Below are 21,825 nucleotides of genomic sequence, written 5' to 3' on the forward strand. Positions count from 1 at the left end.
TTCAAAACAGAATTTCAAATTTTTTAATTGTTCACGAATCGGACAGGGAACGCGTCACTAGATGTGAAACTGTGAACAAGCTGTACGCTGCTCAATTGATAAATAATTCTAGATAATGTCAAACTTCTTGGCAAATTAATGGGATTTACTCTAATCGGCTAATCATAAGCTCAGATACCAGGTTAACGTTGAGAAAACTTCTGAGTAGTTCGAAGCTATTGAGGCCGATCGTATTGATAATGAGCTTAATTGTTTGCTCAAAGCTTTTGGTATACAGGAAATTGGCTGGGGTCTATAACAAGAACGTTATTCATTGTAAGATTGCTCACAAAATATTTCAATTTTTTTTATTCATATTGATTCGACAGTAAGAACCTTCTGATTAATTGTAGAGACTGCAGTACGCCAATATTTCAACAATTAGCGTGTTTCCATCAGTATTCGTAATCACTTGTTATCCCGTTTCAGCGGTCTAGCAGAAACTCTTGGTGTCTACGTGATAATAATAATTATTTGTATTATACAACACTGACTTTTCATTCATGAATCATGATTAATTGTTAATAGCTATGAAAGATATTCTTTTAAATTTAACCGCACCATGATACCATCGCAACAAAGTAAAAATTACGTGGTCAAGAAAAGATGGCGTTTATGTCTTGGCATTTTTCATTTCAAGCAGGAGGTTGCTGTTGTTGCTGTGTTTGACTCTCATGCGAAGGACTTGGTCCAGGATCAACTATAGCTTGGAGGTTTGTTATTTCACCAGCAGGATCACAACAGTCGCTCATCATGAATCCAGTTCCACTGCCCGACTGCATAAAGGCGAGACTGCCCTCGCTAGAGGAGGCAAGGCTGACGGATAGTGGAGGAGATCTTTCCTTCGGCGATGCGGAAGAAACCGTATTGGTCGTGCAAGCATTTGTTGAAGATTTATCCTCCAAAGTACCAAGCAGCTCTAAAACACGTTCCTCCAGATGTAGATTTATCGCTCGCTGTGCTTTGTACTTAGATTCTAAGGCCTCGAGTTCCGCTTCATGTCGCTCCTTTGCTTCTTGTAAAAGCTGATGTTGTTCTGTAAGCAAAGCTTCTCTTTGTGCTTCTCCACCTTCTAATTCTATCAGTCGTGCTCGCAGTGCTTCAATAAGTGAAATTCGCGACTCCAGTTGGCGTCGCAAGTCTGAAAGAAAAATGAAGATACATTTTCAAAATTTATTAGTCGCTTAGCAGATTGCACACATTTTATGTAAGCTTAATTCATTACTCACTGGATAATTCTTCTGAGTACGATCTCTGAATTTGTGCAGCTTCTTGTCTTGCCATTGGTGTTGGACCGACCATCTGTTCTTGCAGCTTCAATTGTACCTGACGATTGTACAGAGGTACATGGGATCAAGAAAATAAAACGGAATAGAATTTCAAGCTATTCAAAAAACCAACGTGGCGAATTACCTCGCCAAGAAGCAGGAACCGCTTTTGCAATGTATCTAGGGCGCATTTCAACAATTTCCCTTGATTGGCAGCTTTGAGGGCACCCTTCAATTGATGAGCGGCGTCAAAAAGAGCTGCTTCGGTTGCACGTAGTTCCCGTAATCCTTGATCTACTTTCGCCCTTTCCTCTTCCAGTTCTAGTTTCAACGCTCCGTTGAGTTCGTTTAATTCACGAGATCGTTGCTGCTCTTCTGCGCACTTTTGGAGGAAAAATTCCTTTTATTATTACAAATTGAATTTGAAAAAAGTATGAAAAATAGAGCCTTTAAATCAATGAACAAAAATTATATTACAATTTCAATGAGAAGTCCCAGACTGCTGGTGTCAGTTTTCCAGTGTGAATAAAAATTACTTACATCACATCACTGTAAATAAAATACCTGTAACTGAAGCTGGTTATGTGTTTCGGCGTGTCTTCTCTCTGCCTGACGTGCTTCTTTTTTCGTGCGTTCTAACTCGACTCTAAGATCCTCGGTTTCATTCTCAAGAATTCGCAGGCGGTCTCTCTGTTCATGATTTAGCCCAATATAAATTTTATACAGTATTGGTAGATTTCTTTATGTGCTTGGACAGAAGGAAAAAAAATAGTTACGTAGTATCATTTTGTTCGAAAGAAAACCAAGATTACCAGTGCAGCGTTGTGCTCTTCGAGGGCTTGAGTGTCCCGTAATTTTCCGAGCAGCCTTCGATTCCGTTCAGCATGAACTTCCCTACGCTGTCGCTCGAATTGCAGCTGCATCTGTGTCAACTGCAACAGCTGATTCCCACTGTCCAAATTTATGTGGATTACATAATCGACTCCATCTTCGCTTACTGCCTGGACCGATGGATCATCTTCTGCACCTTTCTTTTTCTGTTTTTGGTGCTGCTTGTGTTTAGCAGTTCCGGCTGCAGGAAAGAATAAAAAAATAACTTTCTTAAAAGCAAAACAGAATTGAAGGTACAATAATGTACTAACTTTGTTTATTATGATTGCTGTGGGTGATGCGTGCACAAGCCTGGATGTAACGTTCCAACATAAAATTCGGCGAAATACAAGATTCAGGGTTCGATTTGTTTGCGAGATCAGATTCCTGCACCCTGCTTGAAACAACTCCGAGTAGAAGATGTTCGTACGGTACTAAATCATGTGTCTGAGTACTCGCCTCCTCTGTACTTTTTTCATGGTCGTTTTCTTCGGCACAAAATGGTTTAATACTTCCCAAAATTCCATCATTCTGAATGTTCATTTCTGGGCAGGAGGTGGTTCTGCGCACCTGAATCATTAGTCAACATATAAATTTCATAGCTGATATCAATATATAGCGTTAATCATTAGTTTTTTCGTCTTTTCCTGTCGCTACAGTTTTGTAACTGGAGCTTAAAACTAATTTTTATACAATTACTTAATTGAATGTATGGTTCATACACCTATTAAATACCTTGTTGTAATAATGTGAAATTTGGTGGGACAGTGGTGCTTGGCATTGCGAATAAAAACGAAGACGTTGAACTTTCTGGGACAAGTTTGCCATCGCGGTTTCAAAAGATGAATTAGTATTTGACGTCTCTTTAATTATATCTTCTATGGATCCAATATTTTTCTGTGAATCTCCAACGATCTGAAGGACCTGTTTTGCCAATTTTTCATTCTATTAGCATCAAAAATAAAATAAGTAAAACAAAATATATAAGAGTAAACTCTTATTCAACCGATGCGATTCCCAAGCATTTTATTTTGTAGTAAACTTGTGATAAGAATACAGGCTATAATAGTGCCGTACAAACCTCTTGATCATCTTGCCAATCATCGCTACTTCCGTTTTGACCCAAATAAACTTCAGTGTCCCTTATACTCCTCAGGTTACTATTATTTAGCTCGAATTCTTGGGACACAGAAGTCTGCGAGTAGCTAAGCTGGCTCGTTTGTCGTTCAGCAAATAATTTGTTAATCTTTTGAGATAGAACCACATGTGAATTAGTATTGTTTGAAATGTTGTCGATTGTGCCAGGTGTGCTGCTCATTACTCCAGCTGTGGAAGGATTTACGGTGATAGGAGTCGATGGCCGTGATTCATTCGATAGCCCATTGCCAAAAGAGCCCAAAGCTCGAACTACAGCCGAGCTAGTAGGAGGTGCTCGAGCCGGTTGTTGCCGCAAATCCTAAACATATATAGGCCGAAGGATAAGACATCGTCGAATAGCATAGCTTAAGCTTAGAAAATTCAAGTCTCGATTTTTACTAACTTTCAACGACGTACCTTAACTGGAGTCGTTTCGGGTGTTGCTTCGACAGCTGCCTCAGGTGGAGATGCCCCAATTCTAATATTATTTGGCGTTGAAGGTGTGGAGCGAGTTTCATGTGGTGGAGGACTATTGGGAGGTATACTCATGCTTGGTGACCAAAATCCCTCCTCTCCAACAGGTTTTAATCCAAAACTACTTACACCATCTATTAGATCGTGAGAGTGAGAGGGAGGTTCTGAAAATTTATTCAACGAAATGTTTCACTAATGTTGTCTCCATAAATTGAAAGAGATTTCGCTTCATATTTGTTTGATTTCCTTTTCAGAATTTCTTGAAACTCCAGAATGACGGTGTACAATTTACTTATCCAGTAGTTCGTAGAGAGTAATCTACCTATTATGGGATGTGTGATTAGTGGCTGATATCCAGTATTTATTGGCACATCCTCCCGAAATTTGTCAAGTGCAAATCGGCCACACTCAGCCACTACGTCGTGATGCTCCATTTTTTTCCACCTTAGACGCAATTAATGATAAATTATTAGGTATTTTGTCGACTGGAATGGGGTACGAGTAATTTGACTATATGTGTGACACGCAAACATAAATATGTTGAAAGCTGGTGCGTTTCGATGCATAAAAGATTTGCTTGAGAACATCAGTCCTACAATGGTATACATTTTTAAGTTTACAATCCATCATTCTGTTAACTAGAGTACACTGTAATTCACCTGTTGGCAGAAGTCTCGATTTCTTTGGTTGCCGTAACAAGAAGAGGATGCATCCGCACTAAATCCAACATTGGATTAACAGTGTATGAAAATGTAGCAAATGAATCACGCTGCATGTAGTGCTGTCGAAGGAACGACAAAAAGTTGCACGGATACATCGCGTATAGTCTGTGAAACAAACTTTCCAATCCAACCTACAGTTCGATAAAAGTAACGTTAATAGGTATTTTGCATTTCGGAGGCTCAAAGTGTGTGCCACAATGAATAATATTATTCTTGGATATGAAGGTCGGGACCATCAAAACAATTTTTTTGTGTACGTTTCAGCCCGGATGGGAGCCCTTCTCAGAACAATTTATTTAGAACATCTGATGATGAACGGACACTTTCAATTATTCAACAATTCACCAAGGTCAAGAAAAATCGTCTTCATGTGTGCCACAATCTTGAAATAAGTGTTTTTTTTTTCAGGAATGAGCAATTGTACGAAAAAGAAGAATGAGAAACAATACTACTCATTTCTCGTTTACCTGTAGATGAAAAATATATAGTCTGTCTCTCTCCATTTCTACGGAAGGTGAAGCAGAAGTTGCCAATGAAGCCTGGGATGATAGTTGATGGTGGTAGGAGGCTAATCTAGCGAAGACTTCGAAGATATCATTGAGGAATGGATTTAGATACGCCGGCAGCATGGGCAGTAATGTTACCAGCAAAAGCAGGGCACTCAGTAGTGGTAAAATCTCCCCATCGGTCTTGAATAATTCCGTTTGAAGGAAGTTATTGATAAGATTTATTTTTGTTGGGAAAAAGAGAAAGAACAGTACAATGTTACCTTGAGAAGCTTTAGTAGTCGATCGAAGAGGCAATGATTGGGGAGTTTGTACAGCCAAGTAGGATGCCTTCGTACTACGTGGCTTAGAAGTGTTAGAGCTTGTACCCGCTGATTTTGCCCATTGCTAGTATGTTTAGTTAGTGCCTCCGCTAGCCGGTCCAGCAGATGCTTATCATGAGGTTCTCGGACTCCCACCAATACCTCGACGGCTCGGAGGGAGTTTGTTGAGAGGTAATAATCGAATAGTCCATTCACAAGCCAGTTATCTTTAGCTGTGATACAAAATCAAAAGAGTTCAATCCCCAATATTAGTTTATATGCATCTTAGCATGTATTGTGTAGCCTCATTTCATTGATTCTATTAATTTCCTTTGGTTATTTCAACTCACGCATATGATTTTTGTTCAAATTACGCTACGCCAAGTTTTGATTTCCTAATTACCAAACGTAAGCTTGAAAACAATCGCAAACAAAGAATTTGGCAACAACGTTGATTCACTTTTATATCTAAAATTAGAGTAAAAATACTTACTAATTAGGAAATGATCGTGAAATACTTTCTTCATCTCTTCCACGGCTCCGAGCTTGTTGGACTCTAATAGGTCAAAAAGCTCGGTTACTCCCTTTGCGCTGGAGCTCATTTTGAACCTGTCAGAGTTCCCTAAAATTTCTGATGATCGATATTTCGGTAGCCGTCTATCGTTTGGTGGTGAAGAAAGAGAGTCAGTCTTGTGGTTCGCACTTTAGCTTCTCCCATAGCCATCTGTCAGCCATCATATATGACCATCTAATCGTAACAGAAAATATTTATTCTTTGAACAATTTATTAAGCGATTGGTAAAGCGCTGGTTGGAAAGTTTGAAAAGAGTTTAGTGACGATGCGTGGCTGAACGTTGGAACAACATTTTGAAAAACCAATAAGATGTTAACCAAAAATATGGAACTGTAGCTACGTTGATTTATGTGCGTGCCATTTCATAGATAATTATTATTTCTAGCTATGGTACGTGTCAAGTTCGAGCTTGGAAGTGTATAAATACAGTTGTTAGCAACGAAAATACGCAAGTATTCGATCTGTCAGAAAATGTGAAAAATACATTGGTATTTAGATTACAAATAGAGATTGACGTATTGCGCAATATTGAGATTTGGAATTTATGTGAAACGTTATAGATTTTATTACTTTTCTGTCTACACTATTAATTCCATACATTCATTTGAAACGATCGGGAATACAGGCTCTGAAAAAACTCACCCGAGTTTTAGGAACTCTTTTGGGGCTATGGCGGCTTCATCTCTGTGTGCGCTGGACTCACCGTGTATGTGCGATACGCGGTTCGAATTATCAGCACGTCTCGGATATGTCGCTGCTGTTGCTCACACCTCGCCATTTAAACGAGGAGATTTAAAGATCCCTTTAAACGCACAGGCGTTACAACATGTGTAACCATAAGTTATCAGTGGTATTTATCTAAATCACGTTATTGATTACGATTAAATTCGATCGAAAATTTTTACGACATAATTAAAATAAAACCATTTTATCAACTTCATGTATCGTACTTATTTACATTGTATGTATGTAAAACGTTGCTTCATGACACTTTTTAAAAATGCGAACCCAACTGTCTTCAAAAAGAAGAAATGTAGAAATAAAAAAACGATTATTTGAGTAGGTCAAGTTGACATGCATATCACTGACCATGGATACCGCTTTTTTTGTTATTTTATTTATATTATTGCTGCTTACATGTATATATTCACAGTGTATAGGAATAAAAAAAAACAAAAAAAAAAAAACAAAAAAAAAAAATCATTTTATGTTTGTGCCTTTCGAGAAATTGGAGATTTTTTTTAGAGGTGAGTGAATGATGTAATTTGTCTCGCGGAGCCTATGCTATTGCAATTATTAATAAATAAAAAAATTCGTATTATATTCTACCCTATTCATATTTATATTCGTTATTTTATGTTACAGCCTTTGGGTTTACGTGAAACATTAAAAAAAAAACTGTTAAATAAAAAAATATACATACAAGCAACACACAAAGTTTTTCAAAGGCTCTCAAATTGCCTTACGCAATTTGAAATCGACGACGTCCCAATTGGCTAACGACTCTATTACGATATTTACAATAACGTTTGTAGTTTCTTAAAAAAAAAAAACACCAATCAAAAATCGCAACCAGTCAAAGCTAGGGACGGTGTTGTTTCGAAGGTAAAAACATGAAGGTAAAATAATATCTATCTTTGGCATATTATTATCCCTTTTTTGTAGCCACACGTATTATTCGTAGGTAGAAGTAATTTAAGAGATTTCAAATTAAGTCAAAAGCCTTCTCAAAATTTGATTAAATAAATAACTCAATGAATAAATAAATAATTCTGAAAGATTTCATGAATTTGAAAATTCTTAGAAACTTTTATCAATTCTAATGGTTTTATTGTAACAGTAATATATTAATTATCTGATTTGCATCCAAATTGTTCACTTTGTAATAATTTCAAAAAGCATAATTACAATATCATTTTTTTTGCAGAAACGTAGGCCGTGTACTTGGAATCAAGTAAGATCGCCAGGAAATTTACCAAACGGAGCAAATTATGCACGTACAGCGGAATCAGTAGGAGGAAAAAGCAGGAGCTTTCACGAGTTAAAGAAAAGGCGTATACAGAAAAATGTTACAAAAGTACAGCAAACCAAAAGTAGCGAACTCAACAATGATGTGGAACTAAGCAAAGAATTATTTGGCTCGCTAGAATCTTTATTCGACGTAAAGAAACCTCTGCGCTTACAGGACCTACCCACATTATCACAAAACTACGCAGAACAAGGAGATACCACTAACTCTACGCCACAGTCTAGGAGCCCGAAAACTCCTCGGTATTCGTTAGATCCACCAGAACCGCACATTCTTTTCGAGGTATATAGAAACTTTACTAATCTGTTAATTGTAGGTGAAGTACCATAATTTCTATAAAAATTTTGATAATTTTGATCGAGCGAAAGGCAACTAAAACGAATTTCATATCATAAAACCACTAAAATTTAGCCTCTTTCTATTGAAGAGTGCTTTATTTCATAAATAAATATATGTTCCGAAATATTCTAGTCAAAGAGCTTCATCAAGTTAACAGAATTTGGATTACTAGACGAAATAGTAGAAGAGTCTCTGCAGGCCGAGTCCAATAAAACTAACACTGAACAATTTAGCAAATCACAAGAGTGTCTGAGGTATGAAATAAAAATGAAAACTTTTCTTACGTGTGTCAACTAGATATTGTCATTCGTTTTACGTATTTTTGCAGAATTATAACTTGTTGTAAATTTATAATATTGATAATAAAAAATGATTCAAAAATTTGTCCTATAGTATGGCTGATGAGGAAGATAAAACTGAGACTCAGGGTGAAAATGAAGGTGAAAGTGAAGACAAGGGTGGAGATGCAGGAGAAAATTCAGAAAATGGACCACCACCCCACCCAATGCCACCAGGGATTGGTGAAGGTATGAAAATGGACCTAATGAAGACTTTTTCTTAGTGTAAATGAAATTTTTGATGATATTCTTAAAATCTTTGATCTTTAAAGGAGTGCCTATTAAACCCGGAGGACATCGGGAGTCTACGATGAGTTCATTACCTTTGACGGACACTGCAGTGATGAAGGAAATGAAGGAAGCGGACAAAAGATGTACCGCAATAGCAGCTGAAATAGAACAGTTGAAAAAAGAGCTGACGGAATTAACGAACGTAATCATACTGAAACAATTTGGATAGTTTCAGCTGATTTGATTAATTAACATCAGGACTTGAGGCATGACGTTTGTTTCCCCATCTAGAAAAAAGATCTGACTCAAGAGGACACGCTAAAAATTAAAGAGAAGCAAGAAAGCGTTATGACCAAGCTTGGAGAGTTCGAGAAAATTACTAGGAAACTTCAACGGCTGTTAGGCTTGGCTGATCCTTCGAGTCAAACCTTTGCAAAAATGTTTGAAATGCTTCCGTATCCACATGGAAAACGAACATCGGTACAATTTTACTACTTTCAAAGTCTAATTGTTTGTTTCTATCTCTCATTCCATCTGTTCATATGTAGGATGTGACAAAGGAAAAGGGTGAGCTGTTCGACATCCCTCAGATGGAATATCCGGAGGACAAGTATGTTGTTTTCAAAAATAGCGTGGCTCAACATAATTACTATTTACACGATTATAAATTCTTACTATGATTAAATTCCACTGCAAATGAGCTTGAAATTCAAACTATATGAAACCTGTGTAAAAGTGGGAAATGAATTTCTAGAGCCTCCAAAATATGGCAGGGCAATGCGTTATGTTTTACCCAAGTGTAACATAATATAATATGACTCAATTCTTCACAGACTTCCAAGGGTGATTGTTTGCGGTAACACAGAAGAGAACATACCAAAGATAGTAGTTGGTGACAGCGAACGAAAGGGGAAGAAAAAGTGTTTTCAAAATTTAACAGGAAAGTTGACCGAGTCATTGAACATGCAGGAGAAACTCGTCAAAGAAAATGCTCAGCTCGAAGGTGGAAGGTAGCATTCTTTATCTTACTAACGTTTATATTTATACAATTTCAGTCAATTCAGTTCCAAATATGGATTTGCTATAATTGTGATTCCAATTTGCTTGAATTCATGTTTGAGATTTCACGACCTGCACATAAGAGGCTTTGCCAATTGTTGTAGAGATAAAAAAAAGATGAACGTATGAAGGGAAAAAAAAAAATGAAATGACTATTTGCTTGGTGATGTTACACTTTTGTCATTTATGGAGACAGTTTGATTTTCAATAGGTAATTGCTATCAAGTTACAGATATATAATTTGCCGCACAATGTACTTTACGGGCTTGATAAACTGAAGAAAAAAATCTGTGTTCATTATAGAAAGAAGTAAAGTGATTCCGTTTAATATTTTAAAGGTATAAGTTGGAGGAAGCTTTGTTGGAGAAGGATAACGCGGTGGACAGCCTGCAGCGAAAGGTGTGTGGACTGCAGGCTGAGATGCGAATTGTAGTGAAAGAGAATTCTGAATTGAGTCGACAATTGGCTTGCCTTAATCAGCGCATCTGTTCGCCTCGCCAATCACCACCTCCCCCGCCACCATTACCACCACCAGTTCGTCCATATACAAGTAATCGTGGAATTTTCTTGCAAGACGAAGACAGTAATTCATGTGCTTGCAAGTGTTGCCTGCAACAAGAAGGCGGAGACACATGTGCAACGAATACGCGCACAGTTTGCGGTGACTATTTAAATACTTGAGCAAATTTTGCAACATTTTTTAGTTTTTAAATGTTGTGAATTTTTTTCATAACTGTTTTTCACTTTCGCTATTATTTTAGTGAATGACCCATCAAAGGTCACTGGCAGTTACAGCAGCAACGGTAAGCTATCGTTTTATTGTAGCAGATTTAGTGATATGTTCTATAACATTGATAACTCTTCTTGGTAAATCTCACAGAACGCGTTTTTGCTGCTTTAAATTTTTAGCAAGGAACATATAATTCTGTACACAGGTTTGCCGTGAAAGTTGCAGGTTCCCCGAGATTATCTGGTGGTGCTTGCTGCGGTAACACATCAGGGACAGAAAGCGAAAAAATGTGCTGTAGAAGTCCTGCCGCGAACCAAATGCCACCCCCGGCACCAAGGGGAGCATGCCCTGCAGAGCTGGAAAACAAGCTGGCAATGTATGGAAACAACACCAAACAACTGGTAATTTCTATTGTTTCTTCTATAAAGAAACATTTGATTTTCATTCAGTCTCCAATTTCCTCTGAAATAACTGAACGCTATTTTATGGCTGAAAAAGTATTTTTCTTACAAGTTTGCATATTCTTTTTTCACATAAATGTCTGCAAATTTCTTTTCAGGAGCAGCAATTAGGCTGCATGGAGTCGGAGGTCCGGAATATGCAGATGGAACTTGCGAATGTCCAACGAGAAAGGCAGCAGCTTGAGCAGCAGAGAAAACTTTTGAAGTGCACCGGACCCTGTGCGCCGTGTTCCTGTTGCCCACCCTCGCAGCAGCAGTCACAACAATCGCAGCAGCAAATTCCACAGCTGAAAAACATGCCTCCGGCAATGCCACTTGCCAAGGTACCCATAGAATTGTTCGATGCGAATGATTCTCATTCTGTCCAGCATTACCATGACGAAGTCAAATTGTACAAGAATTTTATTGATCGAGGGTCCACTAAAAACGCAAACAATTATTCATACAAGTACGACTGTTTGTGATAATCAGTTGGGAAATCCATACGCTTTGCAGAAATTGTTGAAAATATTTAACTCTGCAGTTAATTCGGGGATAAGGGCTCAACAATTATATTCGTACTTGTCAATTAGCATTTCAAAACATTATACACTCTATGAAAATTATCTCCGACGCAACATTACTGATCTGCATTTTTTTCTGCATTTGCATTCAGTTTTTCAAGCAATTTTTCATGTCAGAATAGCGTCGCATATGTTGTCCGAAAGCTGTGTTTAGACGGAACTCGTGCATATCTCCTGTATAAGTAAATGCGATGGATAAGGATCCACATTATGCTATCAGTGCATTAGACTAAATAATTGCGTCATCGTCTAATATGATTTGAAGTATGAAATGATGGAAGAAAAAAAAATATCAAATATGTCACCCATCAGTAATTTTGTATGAAATAAACATATTTATATGCATAAAAAAAAAATTGCCTGAGTGTTGGGACTGATTAAAAAATGCTACCATTATTCTGTACGTAATTTTCAAGCACGAACTTGAGTTGAAAGAATACTATTTTAAATATGATTATTTCATATGAATTTCTGTGTAATCCATGGTTAAAAAAAGTCATGCGTATTTCGTTCTATATAAATTATGTACAGTATAGTGTAGGCATACATCTAGATAGCATAACTTACTCTGAGATCGGTCAAGGTTTTAAAGGTTTTATATATTAATCTATGGAACTGGAAAGCCAAACAAATGGTACTTTTGGTCATATGCAGATGAATCCTCAACAAGTTCCATCGTGTGCTGGTCCATGTACAACTGCACCAATGGTGAGTTATTTCTGTCACAGAAACTTTGCCATTCAATTATCAAAAATAACAAGTCATTAATTCCAATGCCAACTGTTGAGAATAACTTTTTTTCCTAAAATAGCAAAGTTGAAGTAGAATGAACGATTGGAACTCGTTGATATCTATTTATATAGCATTCATGATTCAAGGGAGGAAGTAATTGTCCGCAACAACAACTACGAGATTTAAGGGAACAGTACGCCAGACTACAAGATGACTATAAAAGCAAATTATGTGAGGTGTCTGTACTGAGAACGGAATCAGAAAAGACGAAACAGGAAGCAAGGGATGCCAAAGAGGATAAGGAGAGGGCAGAGAATAAACTTATTGACTTGGAGGAGCGTTTAAAACTCTGCGAAGCTGAAAAGAACAAGTTAGCAGGTAACGTAGTTACTTGGAAGAGTTTTTTCACAGGTTTTACAGAGATCAAATTCAATTTACTTTAATGTAAACTGAAAACAGGAAGTAAGGAGCAGCTTGTGGAACAGGAACAAGCACTGCTGGTAGCTAAGCAACGATTTCGTGAGGCACAAGACGAACTAGAGGAACTACGATCGCTGATTCAGGATCAAGCAAGCCAGCTTGAAGATTATCGCAACAAATACTTGCAGGTATTTTACGTATTCGTTACTGTGCTGGAAACAATACGAAGAAAACTAAGTAAAATATATGATTTTGTTTGAAAAAATAGGCACAGCAACAAGTCGAGGAACAACGTCGACAATTGGACCTTATGGAAATGGATAATGCTCGAATGAACGAAAATGTTACTTTGGAAATTGGCCGGGTTAAGGTATGTAGATGAAAGATATTTATTTTGTTTATCACAGTGGGTTGAACCGATAACTATTTTTCACTATCTCGTCAACAGAACCAATTTCAAGAAAAACTTGCCGAGCTTGCCCCTCTGCCTGACTTATTGAAACAAACACAGCTCAAATTACAAGAATCTCAGCAAATGCGATTATTGGCCGAGCGAAACTGCGAGGATTTATCACGCGAGGTTTTAGTTTTCAAAGACAAAGTGGGTTCAATTCAAAATCAAATGGACATACTTCGCGCCGAGAATCAAACGTTACAGGCAAGTTGTGTTTCTTAGACGTAGATGAGATTACACGTCTATTCAGCAAATTTATCGCATTCAATTGTAGTAATAAGTAAACTGATTAATAAACTACTCCGTTTACATAAAACAGGATGAAAAAGCCTCAATCGCAGCGAAATGGGATGAGCTTGAAAGAAGGAATGCAGAAATGAGGAATGAGAACGAAAGGATGAAGAATGCGTCGGCAAGATTTGAGGAGCACATTGCACAGATGCAAAAACGTATAGATGAAAAGATGCACGAGGTCACCCAGCTAACAGCGATGCTGGATCAAGTAACTTGAAGAACGTATTTGAAGAGTAATTCAAGGTATCTATTTACCTGTAATGTTATTCTGTAGGTGCGTGAGGATTCAGCCCGTCAAGTAGCCAGAACAAAAGAGAGATGCGAGACGGTAAGACGTTCGATGCAGGGACAGATTGCCGAAATGGAAAGACAGCTGGCACAATGTAGAGCGACAGCAAGAGCAGCTCAAAAAGATAGGGACGAGGTGACGTATATTTCTTCTGCAATTTATATAAAAATATTGAAAAGTACGTTCAATTACAGTCGTAAGAAGGCAGAGATAAATGGTTTCAATTGAAATCAGTAATAATCATCCAAGATTTCATTTCGCTACAGATTCGTCAGAAAATGCAAGGGCAGATCAACAATTTGAATGAGGCCTTTGAACACGCTCAAGGACGCATCCGATCACTGCAAGGACATGTAAATTATTTGAAAAATTCGTACAGCAACATTTTCCGGGGAGGTCAGGGTCAGGGTCAGGGAGAGACGCCACCATTACTGCCAGGTGAGCCTGGACAGGGCCAAGGATATGACTCCTGCGACTGCAACTATTAATTACTGATATTACCATTAGGAATACAGTAATTGTAGCGATAGTATAAAAGTTTCTCGACGTCGAGTAAAATTTTAGCGAGCCAAAGTTCATCTTTCGATTTACGTGTACTTCTGTATCAATTTTTCTATGTGCAGTAAAAGTACTGAGTTAGATCATAGATTTCGATGTCAAATCAAGGAAAATTTTTAAACCTAAACTACGTCTTAAATTCAATCTACATTACAGATGAACAAAATTTCTGCAATTTTTTTGTTCCCATGTCCTGCTGATTATTGCAACTGGTTTCCATGTAAAGAAATATTAATATTGTTGTCTATTTAGTATAATTTGATAAAATATACATACAAAAAAAAAAAGAGGAAAAAGTTTTGTAAAACCTAAAAAAAAAAAAAGAAATCAACGGAATAGAAATAAAAATCGCGAAGTCCAAACCCGGTAGAAGAAAATTCTTCCAGTCTTCTGAAGGTAACAGAGCTCTTGGAAACATTTACTGCGCATATACATACATATATTTATAATAGTCGTACAGATGTTCATCATTGCAATGGCAACAACCCATAATGACCACAACCTGATCAAGTAAGTGCGAAATAAGGAAAAAAAAAAAAGATTCAGAAAACATAGAAATTATATAATAGATGCATGCGTATGTACTCCATTTAATAAAACTATCATGTATTTCGTAGTCTGGATTATAATTTGGAGGAATTGATTTTCAAATTTTCAACATTGATTTGCTCCCATTTTTAAAAACATCGTTCGTCAACCAAATCTTACTGCATATTATTTGCTTCCTTGGAAAATAAATAGTTAACATATGTAGGATATTTTTTTTCATACGTAATCAAGGTTTATTTTGAAAACAACGAAATTCAGTATCAACGCCGTTCTCTTCAACTTTATTATATGCATTTTTTTTTTTTCGTATCCACTGTTTTTTATTCATGGAATGTTTGCCCCCCCCCCCCCCCCCCCATAGTTCGTCACTGAAACTAAGAATTAAAATAATGAAAAGTAATAGAGTCAATAGAAATAAAGAAAAATTATTAAAAAAACTAATAATCAGTATAACAGTTGATAGTACGGTAAAGCAAAGTAATTTCTGGAACAAATGTAATGAACCATCAATGAAATATTCGAAGTCTTTCTCTTTATATGTTTTCCAGCAAAATGTACGAACAATATTGCTTCACGACACGAAACATTTCAAAGACACTGCAATTCATTTGCACACCACAAATAAAATCTACATTGATAAACTGAGTTACTCAATAACACGTGAACAATGATATTAAACCTAATGATAGCTACTTTTAACGGGTGAGAAAAGCACAATTCAGATCTTCATAGCTTGGCTGTTCAGTTTGTCGAATCTGTGGAGTGTAACGTGTTCAACATTCCAAGAACTGCTTGCGATCGAGAGCGTAGCCTTTCCATTTCTGCTCCAAAAATTTCCAGCTGGGCTTCTATTTCTGCAGCCATTTCTAGTTTTCGGGCACATGAAACGCAGCATTCCGTATGATTGCACCTGTGCAATGCATATTTTAATTAATTACCTTATATTTTGCTGCTACAAACATGCTGGGTCAATAGTCACTAAGACTATCCTCAAACTAACACAGTTTATGAAACATGTTGTTGTAACATCAGATTCGAAAACGTAAGACTTTGAAATTTCACCTTTTCTATCAATTTATAACACACCTAGTATTTGTTGATCCGTAATGAGTTGTCCGTTGTCGACATTGACTTAACAGACTAGGAGGAGGGGTACTAGATCTGACACGAATTTCGGGCACGGTAGTAGGTGAAACTTTGTTGTCAGAAATGTTCTTAGCATGACAGTCTCCACAGCCTCTCAAAAAGTCCATGAGAATACCACGTACTCGTTTTCCACTTGAGCGTCGACGTCTTACCTGCAAGAAGTGTACCGTTGTCTCACAGATTTACTTTATAAAAATAACATGGCGAGTTTCATTTTTTTGTAAGATTATCCAGGATATACTAACCTCGGAAGGTTCGTGTGGATGGTGCGACAGTAAGGGATCGGTGGATAGATTACTAAACGAAGGACTTCGCGATCTGCAACCCACACTTCTACAACAGCTCTCAATTACTCTTGCATTTGAAGTAGACGGTTTCTTAAATACATCATCGTCGTCATCTTCCATTGTGGTATTTTTCCTCATACTGTGAGAACAAGTTACATTTTCGTCCGTCAAGTTGGAAGTAAAGTGCAATAAATGATTCCTACTTAAGTTCACTTCAGTCTTTGATTGATCGTTATCTTTAGTGTTTTGCAATCTTGAACATCTCCCCGTTTCCCTTAAATTTGAAATGGTGGACGCACAATCGTGATCACCATGACAATGTCTCGAAACTCTGTGACGTGGAGAATAATCACAGTGTTCGTGTTCGCAATTACAGCTAAAATAGTTCTTTGCGAAATGTCTCGTATTTTCGTCTTCTGCAAAGTTTGAGGATCTCTTCAATTGATTAACATTTTGAGAATTACTGTGCGCCTCGTACTTCCGACAATTATCGTCTCTCTCAAGATTCATGGAATACTTAGAGTTTTGACATTCTCTGAAGTTATCTGTAGCAGATGTCGACTCCTTAGCTATAGTTGGTAAGAAAGAACTATAGTTCTTCAGGTGACCAGATTCACTAAGCCTCAATGGTGGAATTTTTGCCTTTTTATTCGTCGAGCAGGAAAGAGGATCAACAGTTAAATTCCGTGTGTTTGGTGTCTTTTGCCAGCACCCACAAGATCCTCTCTCGTTTGCTTCATCCATCTCATCAGTGACTTCTTCTGTTTCATCTTCAGTGTTTGTTTCTTGACTAACCTGATATCAAGAGAATAGAGCTCAAAATATAGATACACGATTGGTTACAGTTTTGTTATAGGATTACATTCAAACCAGCTATGTATAAATAAATATTGTAAAACACTGACCTCTTTGCCCCAGATGTTGATGGTTCCATTTATTTCCGTCATCCGAACTTCTACATTTCCGAGTAAATAAGGTCCGCACTCACGGACAACAGGTGCAGCTCGTTCACCATCTTTGTCATCTTGACTTTTTGTCTCGTCCTCAGCTTGGATAAGAAAGCTTGTTTCCAAACTATTTTCATCCTCACGATATGTAAAGCATTTCACACCGGAATCCAGATCTTCAACAGCATCATTTTCTTTCGGTGGATCTTCCAAGTTCTCCAAAGGTCTATTAGCGTCATTTGATTGAGGCACAAAGGGTGGAGAGTTAGTCTTTACATAATCTCCTGGATACTTAAATTCGGTCTTTGTCCTTCTGTGTAATCTGTTAGAGCCATCAGCTCTGTGCGGGATCTTTGGAGGTTGAAGAAAGTTTGCATTCTCGGGCATTTCTGTAGCTTTTCTCTTGTTTGAACCCCGATGATTGATCGGTGTATTTAAGCTAGAAACTCCAGGACTACTGAAGCCCGTTCCAAAGGTATTCGCCATATTTGAATTCCCAATTACATTATCATCAGTTTTTGACTTTCGTCGTGTTATGTTTGATAGCATCCTAATTATCTTTGAAGAAGTTTGGAATGCATGTGAAGGCTGATGAGGTGGACGAGGAGGGGTTTCAGATGCTCCTATAAAGCTGTCTTCAGCGTTTGAAAGTGGTGTAAGATTGGGTAGCGGTCTGATGGATCCGTTGGAAGCTGGAAAACTCCCAGGGCTTTCAGTCCATTGCGTGTTGCAGCTAACAGCAGAGCCCATACTGCTAGTGGAAAGTTTTGGATTGGTACAGGCATTAGTAGGTGGATTAATTTCAATTTTCTTGGAATTTGGAGGTGGGTCAGTTTGTATTGCGACGGCAACCAGTTGGGGAGTCGATTTTTGGTTGACAGATAATTTGGATATTGTTTTTTTCAATTCCTCTAATTCTTGTTTAAGCTCAAAATTTTCCGACAGTGTCTTCTCATATGCTTCTCTTATCTCCTTGCACTGGGTTGTTTTTTGATTTAACTGAGTTACAACTAATGCTAACTGTGCCAGTGTTTCGGCATTATTTTTCTCATCAGTTTTAACAGCTACTACCGTCTCAATATCCTCTTGATGCTCGACTACCTCCATTGGAGTTTCCTTTACACTTTGAACATTCTTAATTACTATCTCGGAGGACGGGGCCTCGCTATGAACATTTGTAATTTGCATTTTCTTGTATTCCATTACTTCATTGCAGGGAGTTTTCTCATTAGATTCTACATTTACCAAGTTTTTATCCATGCTAGAGTTTGAGCTACCTCTCATGTATTCGTCGTAGCCGATCGATCGAACATCCATAATATTCTGTCCTTGTGTCTGACCGTTCAAAGCATAGTTCACTGTTATTTGTTTCGGTACCCTAATATTTTTCAAATGATCACTCAACAGTTCGCCATTCATGTTCGGTTTTTTCACCTTGGCAATGTCGTTCTCCACATTCATTTCATTTATTGTTGTGTCCTTTTGTCGATGCTCGCGATTTACATTCTTTGCATTAACTTTCGCTTGCGAATCATTTTCATCCTCTCGTATTACGCAGCTATTTACATCTTCATTTGTTAAAGCAATCCCCTCCTCCTGATTAAGCTGTTCTCTTATTTCCAAGTCTTTCAACACATGTTCAGCATAGCCCTTGATACTTTTTCGACCTCTCGTTTTCTGATCATATTCATTCACCTCTTCATCTTGGCAGGCTGTAAGAACAACAATACAACAAAACTGTGAACATGCCGGGTCAAAGACCAAATAAAATTTAACTACCTTTTCCGCTAAAATCTGAACGTCTTCTCGATTCTTCCATGGACATGCGCCTCTCAGCTGACCTCCTATTCATATCTTTTAAGTCCTGAATATAACGTTTCACTTTGCTCTGTACGCGACTGTACTTGTTTACACTTGTGACGGAGGATTTGCGCAACGGACGATATTCGGACAGATCTTGCAGGGACTGACTTCTCTGTTGTTGATTAATCACCTTTGATTTATCGGATCTCAATGCCATGTCATCAGACATAACATCTTCTCTCTCAATTTCCTCTTCCGAAAAATCACCCAACATGTCATCTGCGACTTCGACCTCTTCGTCCTCTGGAGGAATAACACCTATGTCTAAAGCAGAACCAACATTGAAGTGACAAGTTCTGTGTACTTGATGGAAAAAGAAAGATCTTTGAGATTAGAACTTTGGGTAAGGGAAGGAAAATTGTGAATCGCTCAAGCTGGAATCGATGACTCGACAATAACAGTCTGCAGAGCGATGTTGAACAAATAGGATATGATAACAGGAAAAAATGAAAAAAAGATATACACCGTATTCAGGAATGTAAGAAATCTGAAAGATTTCACCATGAATGTCCTCCTCGTCGTCGTCGTCGTCTTCGTCGTTATCATCATCGTCGTCCTCATCATCATCATCATCATCATCATCTTCCTCCTCCTCGTCGTCCTCCTCGTCTATATCCTCGTCGTAGGACCTGGAGAAGCGATCAACGTCGTCGGCTTCCTCTCCGGAAGAGACTATGCAAACGCTGCCCTCCTCGTTATCATCTTTACCCTCGTCGGCCCGTTCCTCGGTGGTGTGGCTACGGCTCTGGCCCTCGTAATCGTCCGGCGACTCGTCGGTGCCTCGCAAGGGGTTCACAGAGTTATCAAGCGGCAGGAGTTGCTGGATGTTTTCCCCGGCTGTATACGGCAGGCTAATGTCTTTGCTCGAAACGCTTATAAACGTCGGCATCTCCTCGTCCTCGAGCATCTCACTTTTCCGATCCTCAAAAATCTCGGTGTTATCGGACATTTCCTTCTGTTGTTTATCAAACACGCTATACTAGCGAGGGCTTCATCTAGAGACACGAGACATTGGGTTCAAAGTATGTTTAACTTTAGCCGCTGCCGTTGCTGCGTGTTAACCAGTTACTAGGTATCCCTGAAGTCGTGTCGTGCTTCGTGTTCGCGCACGGTTCGGTACCCCGGATGCCGACGCGCGCGTTTTTACACCTGTCAGCCATTTTCCCATCTCGGAACCAGTTAGCGCGCCAATTTTCAAACTGATCGAACTTCATCGAACGTTTGTGATTGCCTGCGTCGGCGAATAGCGTGAAAAAGCAATAATGCAAGTCTGTACAAACCCAAAAAGTTTATTTTTCAAATAGGGTTTCATTTACACCTTCATATTACCTTGAATATTTCTTTCATCAAGAATCTCCGCTGCCGCCATGAATTTTTAGGTTACACGCTGCCTGTCGCAAGATCGCGATACTCACTTGATAGATCAATTTTTAGTTATGACGTAATTCGTAAGATGGCGCATTTTACATTATGCATTTGACAAGGGTCGATAGCGTAAGTCGATACTATCGAGATTTCTCGAAGCGTTCGACTATTTGAATAAGGAATTGGTTTGGGTTCAATTATTGCGGAGTTAGATCGTAAAATATCGTAATTATAAGTATTACGAAATGATGCAGTAACCCGAATCCCGAATTAATGAGCTGATAAATAGAGAAAGAAACAAGTGATTGTACAACGCGGAGCCATGCAAATTGACAATCGGGCAATTACAATCGAAGCGCATTATAATCCATGCGACGGCTCGCGTGATGATATTTCAGCAGATTCTTTAAAACAAAAAAAAAAAAAAACAGGTTCTTCACACGACGTGCGTGCAGCGTAAGATTATGAGATATTCATAGGTATATACGTGTATTAAATTCGCTGTAAAATACGCACACGGTTTCACTAGGAAAAACTCACTTACATTACACAGGTGTACGACAGGATTGCGCAAATCAACTTTAGTCCAAGCTGCATCATAACGTAGGTATATTGCAGCGCTCTCATATAACAGGCCTGTCTGCCTACTGCAGCACAACAAACTGACAAAGTAGCAAGTTACATAGATACGTGGTAGATGGAGAATCTTAAAAACGTATGCGTTCATGACTCCTCCGAGTATGCGTTGTCCAACGTGTGTGGCGCGCTAAGCCTGCGATATACCTCGATTCAAAATAAGTACGAAGCGAATAATTTGCCGACGGTTTCAAATAACCGTCGCAAATCACTTCGAACAGCTCTCGTCAAGCTGTCATCGTCTCGCTTTGTTTCGTTATGCTACTTTGGATAAAAAAAAAAAAAAAAAAAAACACTGCCAATGAAAAAATACAACCACCTCAACGGTTTTCTGCGGAGCGATAAGACGCAATTTCAAGTCTCGAACTGCCGTCCCGATTTAGGTGATCGCAACATTCTACATTGCGCTAAAACGTGCGTTAACGTATCAAAAAGATGCGTGGGAGTCAGAGCTGAGCCGTCTGATCCGCACGTCTCGCCTGCCTCGCAACAGCTGTGATCGGATTATGACAGTCTTGTACAGGCGTATACCTGGCTGTGAAACGAGCTGTCGAACCTTGAAACGTACTATCGCTTACATGGAGCGAAGGATCGGCGACATGACTACAGAGCTTGATATAATGGCATGGCTTGTGTGCAACGT

At 38.4% G+C, this 21,825-nt stretch overlaps 3 protein-coding genes and 1 long non-coding RNA gene across 7 annotated transcripts; 1 reads left to right on the forward strand and 3 right to left on the reverse strand.

Annotated features, from left to right (window-relative positions):
- Positions 1-321: 321 nt before the first annotated feature.
- On the reverse strand, positions 322-6,656 carry Tsc1 (tuberous sclerosis 1 protein hamartin). Of its 3 annotated transcripts, none has more exons than XM_046609376.2 (15): positions 6,535-6,656; positions 5,812-6,066; positions 5,280-5,551; positions 4,978-5,199; positions 4,448-4,641; positions 4,111-4,232; positions 3,732-3,952; positions 3,259-3,633; positions 2,913-3,101; positions 2,450-2,747; positions 2,120-2,379; positions 1,872-1,997; positions 1,453-1,689; positions 1,269-1,365; positions 322-1,180 (listed from the first exon to the last, which is right to left on the reverse strand). In XM_046609376.2, the coding sequence occupies exons 2-15, from the start codon at positions 5,918-5,920 to the stop codon at positions 675-677; spliced, it is 3,228 nt and encodes a 1,075-aa protein (XP_046465332.1). In that variant the 5' UTR covers positions 5,921-6,066; positions 6,535-6,656; the 3' UTR covers positions 322-674. The 3 variants fall into 3 exon arrangements, with proteins under 3 accessions (XP_046465332.1, XP_046465330.1, XP_046465331.1); XM_046609374.2 differs by having other exon boundaries at positions 2,913-3,122; XM_046609375.2 differs by lacking the exon at positions 6,535-6,656 and adding an exon at positions 6,463-6,534 and having other exon boundaries at positions 2,913-3,122.
- Positions 6,657-6,810: 154 nt separating this feature from the next.
- Positions 6,811-14,319, forward strand: LOC124210923 (myosin heavy chain, fast skeletal muscle). Its single transcript, XM_046609373.2, has 21 exons — positions 6,811-7,139; positions 7,258-7,511; positions 7,820-8,203; positions 8,393-8,514; positions 8,654-8,787; positions 8,871-9,031; positions 9,121-9,309; positions 9,378-9,439; positions 9,663-9,839; positions 10,227-10,549; positions 10,650-10,691; positions 10,844-11,019; positions 11,178-11,402; positions 12,297-12,350; positions 12,521-12,752; positions 12,834-12,982; positions 13,063-13,164; positions 13,243-13,452; positions 13,568-13,750; positions 13,817-13,966; positions 14,098-14,319. The coding sequence occupies exons 2-21, from the start codon at positions 7,506-7,508 to the stop codon at positions 14,317-14,319; spliced, it is 3,303 nt and encodes a 1,100-aa protein (XP_046465329.1). The 5' UTR covers positions 6,811-7,139; positions 7,258-7,505.
- LOC138190418 (uncharacterized) lies at positions 12,132-14,312 on the reverse strand. The gene is made up of 3 exons (XR_011176331.1): positions 14,209-14,312; positions 13,798-13,982; positions 12,132-13,006 (listed from the first exon to the last, which is right to left on the reverse strand). It is a non-coding gene; the product is annotated as an uncharacterized lncRNA (long non-coding RNA).
- Positions 14,320-15,278: 959 nt separating the features above from the next.
- Positions 15,279-20,823, reverse strand: LOC124210920 (uncharacterized). Of its 2 annotated transcripts, none has more exons than XM_046609363.2 (6): positions 19,683-20,823; positions 19,098-19,445; positions 17,277-19,030; positions 16,330-17,166; positions 16,025-16,236; positions 15,279-15,848 (listed from the first exon to the last, which is right to left on the reverse strand). In XM_046609363.2, the coding sequence occupies exons 1-6, from the start codon at positions 20,128-20,130 to the stop codon at positions 15,680-15,682; spliced, it is 3,768 nt and encodes a 1,255-aa protein (XP_046465319.1). In that variant the 5' UTR covers positions 20,131-20,823; the 3' UTR covers positions 15,279-15,679. The 2 variants fall into 2 exon arrangements, with proteins under 2 accessions (XP_046465319.1, XP_046465318.1); XM_046609362.2 differs by having other exon boundaries at positions 19,647-20,823.
- Positions 20,824-21,825: the final 1,002 nt, after the last annotated feature.

Source organism: Neodiprion pinetum, chromosome 2 (genome assembly GCF_021155775.2).
Source record: "Neodiprion pinetum isolate iyNeoPine1 chromosome 2, iyNeoPine1.2, whole genome shotgun sequence".
NCBI lineage: Eukaryota > Metazoa > Arthropoda > Insecta > Hymenoptera > Diprionidae > Neodiprion > Neodiprion pinetum.